We start from the raw sequence: 19082 nt of genomic DNA on the forward strand, positions 1-19082 counted from the left end.
AAAGAAGCAAATACAAGGTAAGAGAAAGACATTTTTACACATTGAGTAGTTAGGGTTTGGAATGCACTGCCTGGATGCGTGGTGGAGGCAGGTTCATTGGAGCTTTCAAGAGGGCATTGGATCATTATTTATTTAAAAACAACGTGAAGGGTCACGGGCAAAAGGCAAGAGATTGGCACTAAGTTTGCTGACACATGGGCCAAATGACCTCCTCCTGCACCGTAACTATTCTGTGAATTACTTCCAGTACCACATGTGAGTACAGAAATAGGAGGATAAAACAGATGAACGCATAGCTGGAAAGATGGTACAGGAGAGAGGGCTTTAGATTCTTGAGACATTGTGTCCAGCTCTGGGGGAGATGGAACCTGAACAGAGCTAGCCAGAGTTCCTGACAGAGGTCAGGAACAAAAAAGGTGCAATTACATTGCTCGGTATAGTCTATAGGCCACCAACTAATGGCAAGGATGTAGAGGAACAAATTTGCAAAGAAATTACAGAGAGGTACAAAAATTATAGAGCTCTTATAATGGGGGGTCTTTAATTTTCCAAGTATGGACTGGGATAGTATTAGTGTAAAGAACAGAGAGGGGCAAGAGTTCTGAGAATGTGTTCAGGAGAATTTTCTTCAGTAGTAAGTTTCCAATCCAACATTGAAGAAGGCACTGCTGGGCCTGGTTCTTGAGAATGAGGTGGACCAAATAGATCAAGTGCCAGTAGGAGAACATTTAGAGGGCAGCGATCATTGTACCATACATTTTAGATTGACTAAAAATAATTAAATGGGTGAAAAACAATCTCAATGAGGTAAGAACAGATCTCTGCTGAATAAATTGGAGTCAAAGGTAGGCAAGAAAAACAGTTCCTGATCAATGGGCTACCTTCAAAAGGGAAAGGAAAGACAAACAAATCCAAAGCTCCCTAGATGACAACAGAGATAGAAATTAAGATAAAGAAGAAAAAGTGTGCTAATGACAGGTGTCAGGTAGAAATCATGATTGAAAACTAAGCTGAATATAAAAAGTTCAGAGGAGAGGTGAAGAAGCAAAGAGGGAGTATGGAAAGAGACTGGCAGCTAACATAAAAGGGAATCCCAAAGTCTTCCGTAGGCACATAAATAGTAAAAGCATGGTAAACGAAAGAGTTAGGGACAATTAGGGACCAAAAAGGAGATTTACGCATGGGGGCAAGAGGGCATAGCTGAGGTGCTGAACTAATTCTTTGCATCTGTCTTTACAAAGGAAGAAGATGCTACCCAGGCCAAAATGAAAATTGAAGTAATTCAGACATTAGATGGGTTTAAAATTGAAAAAGCTGAGGTATTGGATAGGCTGCCTATACTTAAAGTTGATAAGGCACCAGGACCAGATGAGATGCATCCAAGGATAATGAGGGAAATGAGAGTTTTGAAGAGGTAACAGAGAAGGTTAATGAGGACAGTGTTGTTGATGTGGTGTACATGGACTTCCAAAAGGCATTTGATAAATTGCCACACAACAGACTTGTGAGAACAGTTCTAGCTCATGGAATAAAAGAGAAGGTAGCAACATGGATACAGAATTGACTGAGTGACAGGAAACAGAGAGTGGTGGTTAATTAATGTTTTCCACGCTGGAGGAAGGTTTGTATTGGTGTTCCCCAGGAGTCTCTTTGTTGGGATCCTTTTCCTGATATATTAATGACCTCGATCTTGATGTACAGGGCAACATTTCAAAGTTTGTGGATAATACAAAACTTGGAAGCATTGTGAACTGTGAGGAGGATAGTGTAGAACTTTAGAGAGACATAGACATGTTGGTGGAATGATTGCACAGATGGCAGATGAAGTTCAATGCAGAGAAATGTGAAGTAATCCACTTTGTTAGGAAGAATGTGGAGAGAGAATATAAAATGTTTTACAACTCTAAAGGGGGTGGGGGAGCAGAGGGCCCTAGGTGTATATGTACATAAATCATTGAAGGTAGCAGGACAGGTGGAGAGAGCAGTTAATAAAGCATATAGTATCCTAGGCTTTATTATTAGGGGCATAGAGTACAAGAGCAAGGAGGCTATGTTGAATTTGGAAAAAGTCACTAGTTCAGCCTCAGCTATATGAAGGCACTGGAGAGAGTGCAGAAAAGATTCACAAGAATGGTGATTTTCAGATATGAAAATAGATTGGAGAAATTAGGATGTTTTCCTTAGAGAAAAGAAGGTTGAGAAGAGATTTTATAGAGACATTCAAAATCTTGAGTCTGGACAGAGTGGATAGGGAGAAACTGTTCCCACTCATGAAAGGATCAAGAAAGAGTGGGCACAGATTTTAATTAAGTAAAAGAAGCAAAAGTGATATGAGGAGAAACTCTTTTTACGCAGCAAGTGGTTAGCGTTTGGGAATAGCTATGGTGGAGGAAGGTTCAGTTGAAGCATTCAAAAGGGATTTGGATTGTTAGCTGAAAAGGAAGAATATGCAGGGTTACAGGGAGAAGGCCAGGAGTGGTACTACTTGAGTTGCTCATTCACAGAACTGGTACAAACACATTGGACCAAATGGCCTCCTTCTGCGCCATACCAATTCTGTGAATAAAAATTTTTCACCTTGTTTTCCAGTGCCTCCATGGCATTTCCCCTCTTTAGATATGTAACCTCTTCCAGCCCTACGATCTAGGGATATTTGTGCACCTCCAATTCTGGCCACTCTGCCTTCGATTTTTGGCCACGCCTTCAGCTACCCAGACCCTAACTTCTGGAATTCCCTCCTAATCCTCTTCACATACTCTCACTCTCTCTCTCTCAATCTTCACCCCCACTCCCTCTCTCTCTCTCTTCTCCCGGCCCCCACCCCCTCTCTCTCTTCCTATTAAGACAGTCCAGTCCTTAAAATCTGCCTCTGACCAACTGCCCTAATAGCTCTTGCTCTGGTTTGGTTTCAAATTTTTTTTGATATTTGCTCTGTGAAACATCATAGAAAGCTTTCCTTTGTTAAGATGCTATGTAACTGCAAATTGTTGGTATGGTGAAGGAAGGAAAATTATTCTGATTTAATTTGAGCAATAGTGCATTGTAATTCCAATAATCCATCCCGTAGACATTCCACAAATTCCTTTTCTTGGGATACACTATCAACCTGATTTTCCCAGTCTACCTGCATATTGAAATCCCCCATGATCACTGTAACCTTGCCTTTCTTACATTTTTTTTCTATCTCCTGGTGTATGTACCTTGTGCCGCACATCCTGACTACTGTATGGAGGCCTGTACATAACTCCCATTATGGTTTTTTTACCTTTGCAGTTCCTCAGCTCTACCCACACAGATTCTACATCATGTGACCCTACGTCATTTCTTGCTATGATTTAATTTCATTTCTTACTAACAAAACAACCCCACCTCCTCTGCCAACCCGCCTATCTTTTTGATAGGATGTATATCCATGGATATTTAGCTCCCAGTCCTGATCCCCTTGCAGCCATGTCTCCGCGATACCCACCACATCATACCTGCCAATTTTAATCTGCGCCACAAGCTCATTTACCTTATTTCGTATACTGCGTGCATTCAGATACACCTTCAGTCCTGTATTTCCCGTTCCCCCATCTCATTATTGTCCCTTTATCTGATGTGCTTGAAGTTAGATTCCTAGCCCTTTCCAAACACTCTGTCCTATTTTGCGTTCTGGAGACTTTAATAGCCTCTCCTGGGCTCTCCTTTCTTTTCAGTTTTTTCATAATTTTCCATGAAGTTGAATCCACCCCCCACCCACCCCGCCACGATAACCTGCTGTTTTGTTTCCCATTAGTCATATTTCTTGGAGTTTTACCCTTCCCTTCCCCCCCACTTTCTAGTTTAAAGTTCTGTTGACCACCCTATTTACCCTTTTCGCTAGAACATTGGTCCCAGATCGGTTCAGGTGGAGACTGTCCCAATGGTACAGATCCCTCCTGTTTCAATACTGATGCCAGTGCCCCACGAAATGGACCCCCTCTTTCCTGCACCAGTACTTTAGCCACGTGTTTACTTCCCTTATTCTCGCGTCGCTATGCCAATTTGCACGTGGCTCAGGTAATAATCCGGAGATTATAACCCTTGAGGACCTGTTCTTTAATTTAGTTCCTAGTTCCTGATAATCCCAAAACAGGTCCTCTTTCCTAGTCTTACCTATGTTATTTGGAGCAACTTGTGGTGGAGCCCACTAGGGAACAGGCAATTCTAGAATTAGTGATGTGTAATGAGGCAGATTTGATAAAGGAGCTTAAGATGAAGGATCCCTTAGGAGAAAATGACCATAATATGCTAGAATTTACCCAGCAATTTGAGAGGAAAAAGCTGGAATCAGGTGTAACAGTACTACAGTTGAATAAAGGCAACTACAGAGGCATGAGGGAGGAGCTGGCCAGAATTGACTGGGAGATGAGCCTAGCAGGAAAGACAGTGAAACAGCAATGGCAGGAGTTTCTGTGAGTAATTTGGGAGACACAGCAAAAATTCATCCCTAGGAAGAAGAAGCATACTAAAGGGAGGATGAGGCAACCATGGCTGACAAGGGAAGTCAGGGACAGCATAAAAGCTAAAGAGAAAGCATACAATGCGGCGAAGAGCAGTGGGAAACCAGGGGATTGGGAAGCCTACAAAGACCAACAGAGGACAACTAAAAAAGAAATAAGGAGGGAGAAGATTAAATATGAGGGTAAACTAGCCAGTAATATAAAAGAAGATTGCAAGAATTTTTTTAGATTTATAAAGGGTAAGAGAGAGGCAAAAGTGGACTTTGGGCCGCTGGAAAATGACAATGGAGAAGTAGTAGTGGGGAACAAAGAAATGGCGGGGGAACTGAATAAGTACTTTGCGTCAGTCTTCACAGTGGAAGACACGAGTAACATCCTCTAAAAGTTCAAGAGAGTCGGGGGGCAGAGGTGAGTATGGTGGCCATTACCAAGGAGAAGGTGCTAGGAAAACTGAAAGGTCCGAAGGTGGATAAATCACCTGGACCAGATGGATTACACCCCAGTGTTCTGAAGGAGATAGCTGAAGAGATAGTGGAGACGTTTGTGGTGCTCTTTCAGAAATCACTGGAGTCAGGGAAGGTCCCAGAGGACTGGAAAATTGCTAATGTAACCCCCCTGTTTAAGAAGGGAGTGAGGCAAAAGACGGGAAATTACAGGCCGATTAGCCTGACCTCGGTCGTTGGTAAGATTTTAGAGTCCATTATTAAGGATGAGATTTCAGAATACTTGGAAGTGCATGGTAAAATAGGGCAAAGTCAGTATGGTTTCATCAAGGGGAGGTCATGCCTGACAAATCTGTTAAAATTCTTTGAGGAAGTAACGAGTAGGTTAGACAAAGGCGAGCCAATGGATGTTATCTACTTGGACTTCCGGAAGGCCTTTGACAAGGTGCCGCACAGACTGCTCAGTAAGATAAGAGCCCATGGTGTTAGAGGCAAGGTACTAGCATGGATAGAAGATTGGCTGTCTGGCAGGAGGCAGAGAGTGGGGATAAGGGGGTCCTTTTCAGGATGGCAGCTGGTGACTAGTGGAGTTCCGCAGGGGTCAGTGTTGGGACCACAGCTTTTCACTTTATACATTAATGACCTAGATGAAGGAACTGAGGGCATTCTGGCTAAGTTTGCAGATGATACAAAGATAGGTGGAGGGACAGGTAGTATTGAGGAGGCGGGGAGGCTGCAGAAGGATTTGCACAGGTTAGGAGAATGGGCAAAGAAGTGGCAGATGGAATACAACATGAGGAAGTGTGAGATCATGCACTTTGGTAGGAAGAATAGAGGCATAGACTATTTTCTAAACGGGGAGAGAATTCAGAAATCCGGAGTGCAAAGGGACTTGGGAGTCCTAGTCCAGGATTCTCTTAAGGTTAACTTGCAGATTGAGTCGGTTATTAGGAAGGCAAATGCCATGTTGGCATTTATTTCGAGAGGACTAGAATATAAAAGCAGGGATGTGCTGCTGAGGCTTTATAAGGCTCTGGTCAGACCACATTTAGAATATGGTGAGCAATTTTGGGCCCCGTATCTCAGGAAGGATGTTCTGGCCCTGGAGAGGGTCCAGAGGAGGACGATCCCAGGAATGAAAGACTTAACATATGAGGAATGTTTGAGGACTCTGGGTCCATACTCGATGGAGATTAGAAGGATGAGGGGGGATCTGATTGAAACTAACAGAATACTGAAAGGCCTGGATAGAGTAGACGTGGGGAAGATGTTTCCATTAGTAGGAGAGACTAGGACCTGAGGGCATAGCCTCAGAGTAAAGGGAAGAAATGAGGAGAAACTTCTTAAGCCAGAGAGTGGTGAATCTATGGAATTCATTGCCACAGAAGGCTATGGAGGACAGGTCATTGAGTGTATTTAAGACCGAGATAGATAGATTCTTGATTGGTAAGGGGATCAAAGGTTACGGGGAGAAGGCAGGAGAATGGGTTTGAGAAACTTATCAGCCATGATTGAATGGCGGAGCAGACTCGATGGGCTGAATGGCCTAATTTCTGCTCCTATGTCTTATGGTCTTGTGGTAATTCAACAGAAATGGTGTTTTCAAAGCCATGACCAATGGCCCTTGTTTTAATCGGTTTTCTCTCCATCTGTTTATCCCCAATTCAAAAATCTAGTGTAGTGCAGCATTGCTGTGATTACAGATTACTACCACTGCTAATAGTACAGATTGTTCTCTAGCAGAGATGATACTGAGGTTTAGAATAACTGGTAGCAATAATAAAAGAATTTTATAGCCATGTCAAGAGACACAGGATCATTAAAGATCACGTCAGGCCCTTGGGAAATTGCTCAGACAGATTTGAGTGGTTTGCCAAGTATGCCAAGTCTGAAAAGTTTTTGCATCAGTTTTCACTGTTCGTTTTCCACGAATAATAATTTTCCAGTTTTTGGTGCAAAAATCAGAGTAAATGAGGATATCATCTTAGAGTTAGGAATCTCAAAAAGCCTGGTGCTCTGGTCCTGAGATAACCACCCAAGGATTTTTAAAAGTATCATGACTGTGTAGGACAGGCTCATTTACCCGTCACCTTTGTTGTTACATTTATATGCAAAATTGCTTTTGCAGTTTAGCACAATTGATGTCATTAACTTCTTGGGTCCTAATTGTTGGCCAAGGATTTAATACAAAGAGAAGAGCCAGCAATAGAGTACACATTCCACATCATTAGCATAAGAACATACTTTCCTTTAACAGGCATTTTTTGAGATGTTCCAGAGCACTTCATGGTAACTGAGTTGCTTGTGAGATGCAGTCATAGTTGTTCGGTAGGGAAACATGAGACATAATTATCACACAATGTTTCACAAATGAATGAAAGGGCGTTCATCTGTTTTTGTTCACTTTGGTTGTGAAAGGAATGTTACTCAAGACACTTCAGAAGCTCCTTGCTTTTCCAGTCATTCCATGAGATCCTTCTACCTCTCCATCCACCTGAACAGTGAGGTGGTTCTTGGTTTAACCTGTCAAGTGACAATTTCATAATCATGTCCCTGCTGCACTGAAGTGCTAGTTTAGATTATGTGGTACATTTCAGTCCTTGGCTCTTGAGTGGTAAATCTGGCAGAATGGGTCACCAGCTGCCATTTCATTTTGTTAAGTAGAAAGGAATGAAAACCCAGGCAGGTTCAAATGAGTGGGCAAAGCACTGCCAGATTCTTGCCTAGGTGAGAAACACAAACATTGTTAGTTGCTTAAATCCTTAACTGTGTTGAGATTAATGTAATTCTAGAGCTGCTGTGAAGGTTTTTTTATATATTCATTCATGGGATGTGGGCTTCGCTGGCTGCGCCAGCATTTATTGCCAATCCCTAGTTGCCCTTGAGAAGGTGGTGTTGAGCTGCCTTCTTGAACCGCTGTAGTCCCTGTGGCGTAGGTACACCCACAGTGCTGTTAGGAAGGGAGTTCAAGGATTTTGACCTAGCGACAGTGAAGGAACAGCGATATATTTCCAAGTCAGGATGGTGAGCAGCTTGGAGGGGAACTTCCAGGTGGTGCCGTTCCCATCTATTTGCTGCCCTTGTCCTTCTAGATGGTAGTAGTTGTGGGTTTGAAAGGTGCTGGCACAGGAGGTTTGGTGAATTCCTGCAGTGCATCTTGTATATGGTGCACACTGCTGCTACTGTGTGTTGGTAGTCGAGGGTGTGAATGTTTGTGCATGTGGTGCCAATCAAGTGCGCTGCTTTATCCTGGATGGTGCCAAGCTTCTTGAGTGTTGTGGAAGCTGCACTCATCCAGGCAAGTGGGGAGTATTCCATCACACTCCTGACTTGTGCCTTGTAGATGGTGGACCGGCTTTGAGGTGGGTTACTCGTCGCATGATTCCTAGCCTCTGACCTGCTCTATTCCAGTTCAGTTTCTGGTCAATGATAACACCACAGGATGTTGATATTGTGGGATTCAGTGATGGTAATGCCATTGAACATCAAGGGGCAATAGTTGGATTCTCTTTTGTTGGAGATGTTCATTGCCTGACACTTGTGTGGTACGAACGTTACTTGCGACCTGTCAGCCCAAGCCTGGATATTGTCCACGTCTTGCTGCATTTGGACATGATCTGCTTCAGCATCTGAGGGGTCACAAATGGTGCTGAATACTGTACAATCATCAGCAAACATCCCCACTTCTGACCTTATGATGGAAGGAAGGTCATTGATGAAGCAGCTAAAGGTGGTTGTGCCAAGGACACTACCCTGAGGAACTCCTGCAGTGATGTTCTGGAACTGAGATGACTGACCTACAACAACCACAACCATCTTCCTTTGTGCTCGGTATGCTTCCAACCAGTGGAGAGATTTCCCCCTGATTCCCATTGACTCCAGTTTTGCTAGGGCTCCTTGATGCCATGCTCCATCAAATGCTGCTTTGATGTCAAGGGCCGTCACTCTCACCTCACTTTGGGAGTTCAGCTCTTTTGTCCATGTTTGCAAAAGCTAGATGTTTGCCTGTGAAATGCTCTTGGGCTTTTGAATTCTTATTTGCATAAGTTGTTTGAAAAATGTGCTCTATTTTTTAATGGAAATGTTAAATGGCAGCAAACAACTATGTTGCTTAAGGAATGAAAACTGAGGAAACCTTTTCAATTTATTGTTTCAGTAAAAACAATGGAAATTGGCACAATAGGCTATATAACCTTCTTCTCAAATTGAACTCGGTTTAAATCTATTCCAAATCTTAAATTTATCTCTGTGGCTACAGAGATAATGGAGACTGATTACCACCTCAGCAGAAACCATCACTGTTGAGTTATACCTCAAGATGTGGAACTGATCTGAGTTGAAAGAAAGCAGATTCTGGGCGAAAGGCATATTTGTTTTTCCTTTCCACGAATACACAAGAAATGGGGTTAAAAAGCCAGCTTACAAACCTGGTCTATATGTGCTAGTTCTGGTGTGCTGAAGAACATAACTAGGCATCCTTGGAGCTTGCAGGTAAAAAAAAAAGTATTTCTCTGTTGCTGGAGGCAAGTCACAAGTTAGCAAAGCCATAGTCAAAAGTAAACAGGACAACTCCTTCAGCTAACCTGCAGTCCCAAGTGTCTCCAAACCAACAGCTCAACTGCCAAAGTCAGCTCTACCGGAATCACCCAACTTCACAGCTGCAACATTTCACCATCGACTCCTCATGGACAAACCAAAGACTGATTTGTATATTTTTTTAACTTTTATTTTTGGACTCAACTTTTCATTCCTAATATGTATGTGTGTTGCGTTTTTATTATTTTTTCTCATTTTTTATGTATCTAATAAACTTTTCTTTGATTTAAGAAAGTCTGGTTAAATTGGCTCCTTCTAAAACACAAATACATTTGGACTGGGAAAAGATATCCACGAGGGAAGGGCTCCTCTTTAAATCAACCTTGTTGCAACCAATGGAGGGGTTTGAATAAAGAAGGGGAGCCAGTTCATCACCCTGGAGTGTAACAATTGGGGTATCTTACCCAGGATCATAAATTGGGGGATGTCACCTAGGGACCGGTCATAGCAATATGCACTGAGGATCTTCAGATAGGCAATCTTATAAACCCTGTACGAAAGGAAAAGGAGTAGTCCCTTTAGCCTTTTGAGCCTCTTTTGCTATTCAATGAGATCATGACTGATCTGCGACTTAAATTCAGAGGGTGGGGAAAGGGTGGTGTAGTGGTATTGTCACTGGACTGGTAATCCAGAGACCCAGGATAATGGTCTGGGGACCCAGGTTCGAATCCCACCATGGCAGATATAAATCTGGAATTAAAAGTCTAAGGATGGCCATGAAACCATTGTCATTGTCAGAAAAACCCATCTGACTCACTAATCTGCCATCCTTACCCGGTCTGGCCTACATGTGACTCCAGACCCACTGCAATGTGGTTGGCTCTTAAATGCCCACTTTGGCCATCTTTTCAAAACATTCAATTAGATTCATCCAACATGAATTATCCAGGATAAATCCATGCCAACTCTCTCTGATCAGCCGAACATTTTCAAGGTGTTCAGTCATGCTATTCTTCATTATACACCCTAGCTATTGCCGGACAACAAATGTTTAGCTAGCTAGTCAGCAATTTTCTGGTTTTGTTCTTTCACCTTTGTTAAAAAGCTGAGTGACATGCACGATTTTCCAGTCTAAACAATGGTTCCCAAAACCTGCAAGCTTTGAAAGATTATAGTTAAAGCATCTGCAATTTTTCCCACCTTTTAAAAGGCTAGGATGAAAACCATTTGCTCCTGGGGGTTTGTCACTCTTTAGTGCCATTAATTTCCTCATTAAAGTTATCTTGCTTATGTTAATTTTGTTGAAACCCTGTCCCTGATTCAATAACAGTTTCATTGTTGACTCCCTTTACCGTCCCGTCTTAGTCAATCAAAGCATGCAATACATCTGACTGAATCAGTTTGATTCTGCCATTTGTTCTCCTCTGTTTTACCAAATAATTGTTTTGGTGGTGATGTGTTACAGCTCACTCCGGGAGTTCTGAGTTGCTGCGGTAACATGCACTTTTACATGCATGTTGTAGTTTGGAACTAGTGATGGTAGATCCAACTTTCTTTCCATCAAATAGCTGCCCAGGACTCTCTCCTGCTCTTGCCCACTGCCATTAGTGTGTATTGGAAGGATTTATTAGTTGTTACTCAACCTGTTTGGCCACTTTATGAATACACTTTCCTTGGCCATCAAGTCCCATCAAGAACCTGGAGCTTCTGGCTCAGAGGCAAGAATGCTACCCACTGCACCATAAGACCATCTCAGCTGTTTTGGTAGACTAATGTAATTTTGTACTTCAGAACAACCTGAGAAACCTGGGTTCATTTTGACCTAGAGGAGCTAGGCAATATGCCATGAATGCTAAGATCAGTGTTTAGATTACATTCCTCCACTGGCATTCTGACTTGACTCTTCATATATGGAATTATAAATTTGAACCTTCTAAGTGATTTAGGACTATTTGTTACTAATCATGGAGAAACATGTCCAATGTTATGGGGCTCTAACTGTTGTTTACCCGTTGCATGAGTTGATGCCTACAGTATGCTGGTTTGGAAAATAGAAAGGATTAAAAAGATGATGTTTGCTGGTGACTGATATTTTGCTATTTTTCTGACCAGAAACCTGCTTCCCATCAATCATGTTTGCATAGAGGATGGGGAGAGGCCTATGGTACTGCTGCCGTACATGAATTGGGGAAATCTGAAACTCTTCCTTCGACAGTGCAAGCTTGCTGAGGCCAACAATCCCCAGGTAACTGCTGAGCAATAGCACTATTTTGTACATTTCCTAGTTACTGCTGTTAAATGTTGGACCTAACATAGCATCTAGTATCTGTTACCTCTGAATGTAAATACTTAGTGTTCATAGAAGGATACAGCCAATTGTGCTTGTGCCGACTCTTTGAAAGAGCTGTCCAATTGGTTCCACTCCCTTGATTTTTCCCCATGGCTCGGCAATGTTTTCCTTTTCTGGTATTTATCCGATTTGTTTTTTACAGGTAATGTTGAATCTGCTTTTAGCAATGTGTTCTAGATTACCACAATTTGCTGTCTAAAAGATCTTTTCATCTTCTCTCTGGTCTTTTCTAATTATCTTAAATCTGTGCCCTCCAGTTCCCAACACGTCTGCATTGGAAACAGTTTATCTCTGTTTACCCTAACGACACTTCATAATTTTGAACACCTCTATTAAAACTTCCCTTAATCTTCTCTGCTGAAAGGAGAAGAGTCTCAGCTTCTCCAATCTCTCAGTCCCTTATCCTGGCACCATTCTAATGAATGAACCCTCTCCCAAGGCCTAACATTCTTCCTGAAGTGTGGTGGCCTGGATTGAATACAATACTCCCGTAAAGCCCTGCCAATGATATGTAAAGATTTAGTGAACTTCGTGCTTTTGAACTCAGTCTCTATCTTATAAAGCCAAAGATTACATGTGTTTTTTAGCAACCTTCTCACTGAATTCAAAATTTTCTTTGCTATTTTGATGACCTTTTTTTTATCCAAGCATGACGCATGACAGAATCATACAACAGTACAGTGACTATGGAAGTTTTTAGGCCCATCGAGTCTGTACCAGTTCTTTTGAAGAATAATCCAGTTAGTCCTATACCCCAGCCCTTCTCCCATATTCCTGTAATTTTTTTTCTTCTTCAAATATTTGTCTAATTCCCTTTTGAAGACTGCAATCGAATGTGTTTCCACCACTCTATCAGACAATGCATTCCAAATCATCAACCATTCGCTGCATTAGAAGTTTTTCCTTATGTAGCCTCTAGTTCTTTTGCTGATTTACTTAAATCTGTACCACCAAATTATTGATAGTTCAGTCATTGGGAGCAGTTTCTCTTTATTTACTCCATCTAAACTCGTCGTGAATTTAAACTCCTCCAGCAAATATCCTCCTAGCATTTTCTGCTCTAAGGGGAGCAAGCAAGCTTCCATACTCCATCCGTGTATCATTGAGTATGGTTACAGGGCAGAAAGAGGTTATTCGACTGTGTTGCTGTAAGGAGAGCTGGTATAGAGCCAGTGGGCTGAAGGGCTTCCTCCTGTGCTGTAATGGATCTAGGGTATTTAACAGCCATCGTTTCTCTTATGTCTACCAAATTGCATCACCTCACACTTCACTGCATTGAATTTTGTCTGCCATGTATCCACCCATTCCACCAACCTTTTTAACCCAATCTTAACTTTTATTATTGAAGCTGTCTTAATTCTGTGCCATTTTCTATCAGGTCTTTAAAAACAAAACTGTCTTTTCCTATTAGTTGCCTGATCATCTCGCTGAACCAGGCAGGAGTCGACCTCATGGCCAAACTTTTAGTTACCCATCTCAATTGACTAATGTTTGTCTGATCAAATGGGAACATGAGTCGACTATTCAGCCCATCGAGCCTGCTCCACCATTCAATAAAATCATGGCTGATCATCCACTTGAATACTTTTTCCCACACTATCCCCATATCCTTTCCTATCATTGATATTTATAAATCTGTCAATCTATACTTTTAACATACTCAATGACTGAACTTCCATAGCCCTCTACGGTAGTGAATTCCAAGGACTCACAACCCCCTGAATAAAAAGAATTCTCCTCATCTCGGTCCTAAGTGGCTTTTCCTTTATTTTGAAATTGTGTCCCCTGTTTCTAGACTCCCCAACCAGGGGAAACACCTTGCCTGCATCTAGCCTGTCTATCCCTCTAAGTATTTTGCAGGTTTCATTGAGATCACCTCTCACTTTTCAAAATTCTATAGAATAGAGGCCCAGTTTCCCCAATCGCCATAGGACAGTCCTGCCATCCTGGGAGCAGATCAGGTGAACCTTCGTTGTGCACCATCTATGGCAATAATATCTTTCCTAAGCTAAGGGGACCAAAACTGCGCATAGTACTCCAAGTGCGGTCTAACCGAGGTTCTATACAAGTGCTCAAATCCTCTTGCAATAAAGGCTAACATACCATTAGCCTTCCTAATTGCTTGCTATACCTGCATGTTAGCTTTCAGTGACTTATTCATGAGGACATCAGGTTCCTTTGTGCATCTACACTTTCTAATCTCTCATCATCACACCTTAGTGAAGTGCCTTGGCATATTTCTCCATTTTTAACAGGGCAATATAAATGCACTTTAATGTATCTCTTCTGTTAAGAAATGCATTCAGAGATTGCAGGTGCCACACAATTGTTTGCATAATTGTCAAAATGTGGTGCTCTGAAGCTCTAAGTACTTTGCTAGTTCAAAAGCCAGTGCTTCAACTCAGATTGACAAATTTAGCCTGCTCTAAGTAAATTGGAAAATATCAAGTAAAACAAGCAAAGCAGCCCCTGTGAGCTGAACAGCGGAGGAGATGTGTTGGAGGGAAGTGGTGTGCTCAGCTGTATCAAAGGCTTCAGAGAGCAAAGAAAGATAGAGCACCTTGGATATAAGTACACAGACTATAATTTGATAGGAGTGCAAAAACAGACACTGCCTCTCCACTTGAGGGAAATTTGCACAAAGTTCCTTGGCATCCAAATTACCCCCAAAAAATCTTGCATTGTGATCTCAAAGTCTGATGCTCTCGGGCCCTAGGGCATGTTCCTTGCATTGTAGGATTGGGCACTTGAATCTTCAGAGTATTGGCAATCATATAATTAGGGCAGTAGAGAGGGCTTTAAACTAAATGTAAACTAAACAGTGGGGGAAGGAGGGTTCACATGAGGGGAGATTTGGAAAGTTAAAGAGAAAGGACAAGGCAGTTAGTGCAGGGTAGCAATATGGGTAATGATAACCAGCATTTGTAACAAAATTAGAGAATTAATAGCACAAATAGAAATAAAGGAGTGTGATGTGATAGCTATTTCAGAGACATGGTTGCAAGAAGACAGAGGCTGGGACCTGAAATACAAGGGTATTTGACATTTTGGAAGGATTGGAAAAGGAGATGGGGTCTCTCTGTTAATAAAGGATGAGATCAATCCAGTAGTGAGAAATGATAATGATTCAGAAGATCAAGATATAGAATCAGTTTGGGTGGAGATGAGAAATTGAGAATGAGAAAAAGAAAAGTAGTTACTGTGAGAGTAGTTTATAGATCTCTTAACAGTAGCTACCAGGACAGAATATATGTGAAGAAATGATCGGGACTTGCAAGAAAAGGTACTGCAATAATCATGAGTGACTTTAATCTTCACATTGATTGGACAAATCAGATTGGCACACCTAGTCTATAAGATGAGTTCATAGGTTGTATTTTGGTTTCTTAGAAGAATACATTGTAGAAATTAGCAGGGACCAGGCTGTTTTGAACCTAGCAATGTATAATGAGACAGAATTAATTGATGACCTCAAAATAAAGGATCCTCTAGGCAAGAGTGATCATAATATGGTAGAATTTCACATTCAGTTTGAGATTGAGAAATGTGGGCCCATAACTAGTGTCTTAACCTTTAAAGACAATTACTATGATATGAAAACAGAGTTTGCTAAAGTGGACTGGGTAAATAGGTTAAGAGGGAAGATGAAAGCAGTGGCTGCCATTTAAGGAGCTATTTCATAACTCTGTATTAAGAAGACTGACTCTACCAGATGGATGTACCATCTGTGGCTAACTAAGGAAGTTAAGCATGATATCAAATTCAAAGAAAATGCATGCAATGCTGTGAGAATTAGTGATATGCCAGAAGATTGGGAAAATTTTAGAAACCAGCAAAGGATGTCTGAAAAAATAGAGAGAAATTGGAGTATGAGAGAAAACTAGCATGCAATATATACAGACAGTAAAAGCTTTGACATGTATATAAAAAGCAAAAGGCTGATTAAAGTGAGCATTGGCCCCTTAGAGTGAGGCTGGGAAATTAATAATGGGAAATAAGGAAATGACAAGAGTCTTCTTCACAGTGGGAAACACAAAAAGCATCCTAAGAATATTAGAAAATCAAGAGGCAAAAGGGTGGGGACCTTAAAATAATCACTATCACTCAAAAAAAAAGTAACAGGAATACTCATGGAACTTGAGGCTGTCAAGTCCCCGTACCAGATGGCCTCCATTCTAGAACCTTAAAAGAAATGGCTAAAGAGATAGTGATGCATTGGTTGTAACCTTCCAAAATTCTCTAGATTCTAGAAAAGCCCCAGTAGATTGGAAAACTACAAATGTAATACTTCTGTTCACAAAAAGGAGGCAGAAATCTGGAAACTACAGGCCACTTAGCCTAAAGTCCTAGAATCCATTAATAAAGAGGTAGCAGGAGGACATTTAGAAGCTCGTAATACAGTGAGGCAGAGTCAATGTGGTTTGTGAAAAGGAAATTGTGTTTGACAAATTTATTAGAGTTCTTTAAGGGTGTAACAAACGGGATGGCTTAAGGGGAATCAGTAGGAGTAGTATATTTGGATTCCCAAAAGGTATTTGATAAAGTGCCACATAAAAGCTTAATGCAAAATATAAAAGCTAATGTTGTTGGGTTTCATATACTGGCATGGATCGGGAACTGGCTAACTAACAGAAAACAGATTTGGAATAAATGTGTCATTTTCAGGTTGACAAACTGTACTTAGTGGAATGCCACAGAGATCAGTGCTGAGGCCTCAACTATGGTAATGACTTGGATGAAGGGGATAACTGTATTGTAGCCAAATTTTCTGATGATGCAAAGATAGCTAGGAAGGAAAGCTGTAGGGAGAATACCAAGAGTGTGCAAAGGGATTTAGATAGATTAGGTGAGTGGGCAAAAAATTGAGAGGTGGAGTATAATGTGAAAAAATATGATGTTGTCCACTTTGGCAGGAAGAATAGAAAAGTAGAATATTATTGAAATGGAGAGAGCCTACAGAATGCTGTGGTACAGAGGGATCTGGGTGTACTACATGAATCACAAAATGTTAGCATGCAAGTACAAGTAATTAGGAAGGCAAATAGAATGTTGGCCTTTATTGCAAGGGGGAAGTGAAATAAATAAGTAGGGAAGCCTTGCTACAGTTGTACAGGGCATTGTACAGCTTTGATCTCCCTACTTAAGGAGGGATATGCTTGCATTGAAAGCAGTTCAAAGAAGATTCACTAGACTGATCCCTAGGGTAAGGGGTTTTTCTTATGGGCATATGTTGAGCAGGCTGGGCCCATACTTGAACTGAGAAAAATGAGAGGTGATCTTATTGAAACACATAAGATTCTAAGAAGGCTTCACAGGCTAGATGATAAGAGGGGGCTTCCTCTCGTGAGGGAGTCTAGAACTAGAAATCACAGTTTAAAAATAAGGGTTCTCCCATTTAAGATGAGATGAGGAGGAATTTCTTCTCAGGTTCATTAATCTTTGGAATCCTTTCCCAGAGAGCAGTGGCAGCTAAGCCATCGAATATCTTCAAGGCTGAGTTAGACAGATTTTTGATTGTCTAAGGGAGTCAAGGGTGATGGGGGGGGCGGTGGACAAGAAATTGAAGTTAACCCACAATCAGATCATCCATTAGCTTAATGAATGGAGGAGTAGGTTTGAGGGGCAGAATGGCCTCCTCCTGCTCCTAGTTCTCATGTTCTTGCCATGACTTTATTCACGCAGCTGTTCTTGCTTTCCTTTGAAATATTTCACTGCTTTGTTTTCAACAGTGGCTCACTTCACCTCGAAGATGTACAGGAGGTGAAGGCAGGTCCCACTCTGTCCTGATCTTTCTCACTGATCAGAGCTATGGAGACGATGAAATTGTCTCGCACTGATAATGGTAGTTGTAGGAGATGCCACTTAGTAACTTGAAACACTTTGGTAGGGGTTTGACAGAAATTATGGAATGTGGCTGACTTTGGTTGGTTATCTTGACTACTTTGGCAAATTATGTTTAAACTGTAAGTTTTACGGTTGAAGATGCGTTACTGAGATTTATTCTCCTCATGTAGAGAATGATAGAAATTTACATATAGTACACTAGATGGCACTGTTGGAATTCTTCCATGTAAGCTGTGAATTGGTCACTTGTCTACATTGTAACTGCCATAATAGTGTTGTTCATTTCTGCCAATTTTAAGACAGAGATGTAGGTAACAACAAAATTGATCTGTGAATGGAAGAGAGCACTCTGTCCCATATTAAGAAACTTGAGTATTATATGATAACCACAGCTGGGAGTTCTTAGTTGCACCCAATTGGAGACAGAACTGACAGACCAAATGTTATCTTCACCAAAAGCAGATTGATATTCAAACCTATAGCATTATAACAATTGCTGTTCTTGCATTTATTGCTTCTTACGCTGGGGTGAATGAAAGGTAGATTGCATTAGAGAATTGTATGGAAAGTGTCACACTCCATACATATCCATCCATTCTGTATTAAAGCTATGTTCCAGACTGCTGGAATGGTTATTAAACTAACATGAGGACTGAATTGCCAGATTAGCCAATACCATCTATCCACAGCTATATAGAACTATTTGTGTACTCACACTGCAAACTTCTTCCACAGCTTACTAGTAATTTGCAGATTTCAGTGAGAATCATTCCCCTTCCTTGTGCATCCTGAACTAAATCTCTGGAAGCATAAAACATCCAGAAATATAAATCTGTCATGACATTGGTGCAATGGAGGGAAATCTGGCAAGAACCATTTGCCAAATATGCTGAAATCCAAGTGAACCAACTTAAACTCATATGCAGAACAGCACATTTTTAAACGTTCATTTCTAGAATGTGGGACACCCAGCATTTACTGCCCATTCCTGATTGCTCTTTGTGGTGGTGGTGTTGAGCTGTCTTCTTGAACCGCTGCAGTCCTCGTGTAGGTACACCCACAATGCTGCTAGGGAGGGAGTTCCAGGATTTTGACCCAGAGACAGTGAAGGAACGGTGGTATATTTCCAAACCAGGATTGATGTGTGGCTTGAAGGGGATCTTCCAGGTGGTGGTGTTCCCATGTATCTGCTGCCTTTGTCCTTCTAGATGGTAGCGGTCATAGGTTTGGAAGAAGCTGTTTAAGGAGCCTTGGTGAGTTTGTGCAGTGCATCTTGTAGCTGGTACAGTTTGCTCCCACTCTGCATTGGTGGTGGAGGAAGTGAACATTTGTGGATAGGCTGCCAATCAAGCAGGCTGCTTTTTCTTGGATAGTATCGAGCTTCTTGAGCATTGTTGGTGCTGCACTCGTCCAGACAGGTGGAGA

The 19082-nt window shown here is 41.5% G+C and overlaps 1 protein-coding gene across 3 annotated transcripts in view; it reads left to right on the forward strand.

The window, feature by feature from the left end:
- ryk (receptor like tyrosine kinase) overlaps positions 1–19082 on the forward strand; it is a 376084-nt gene that overhangs the window by 265141 nt on the left and 91861 nt on the right. For all 3 annotated transcript variants that reach the window (XM_041182702.1, XM_041182703.1, XM_041182704.1), the window contains one exon: positions 11576–11708. In XM_041182702.1, the coding sequence (XP_041038636.1) occupies positions 11576–11708 (133 nt within the window). The remainder of the gene's footprint in view (positions 1–11575; positions 11709–19082) is intronic.

The sequence above is a fragment of the Carcharodon carcharias genome, chromosome 2, assembly GCF_017639515.1.
Source record: "Carcharodon carcharias isolate sCarCar2 chromosome 2, sCarCar2.pri, whole genome shotgun sequence".
Taxonomy (NCBI): domain Eukaryota; kingdom Metazoa; phylum Chordata; class Chondrichthyes; order Lamniformes; family Lamnidae; genus Carcharodon; species Carcharodon carcharias.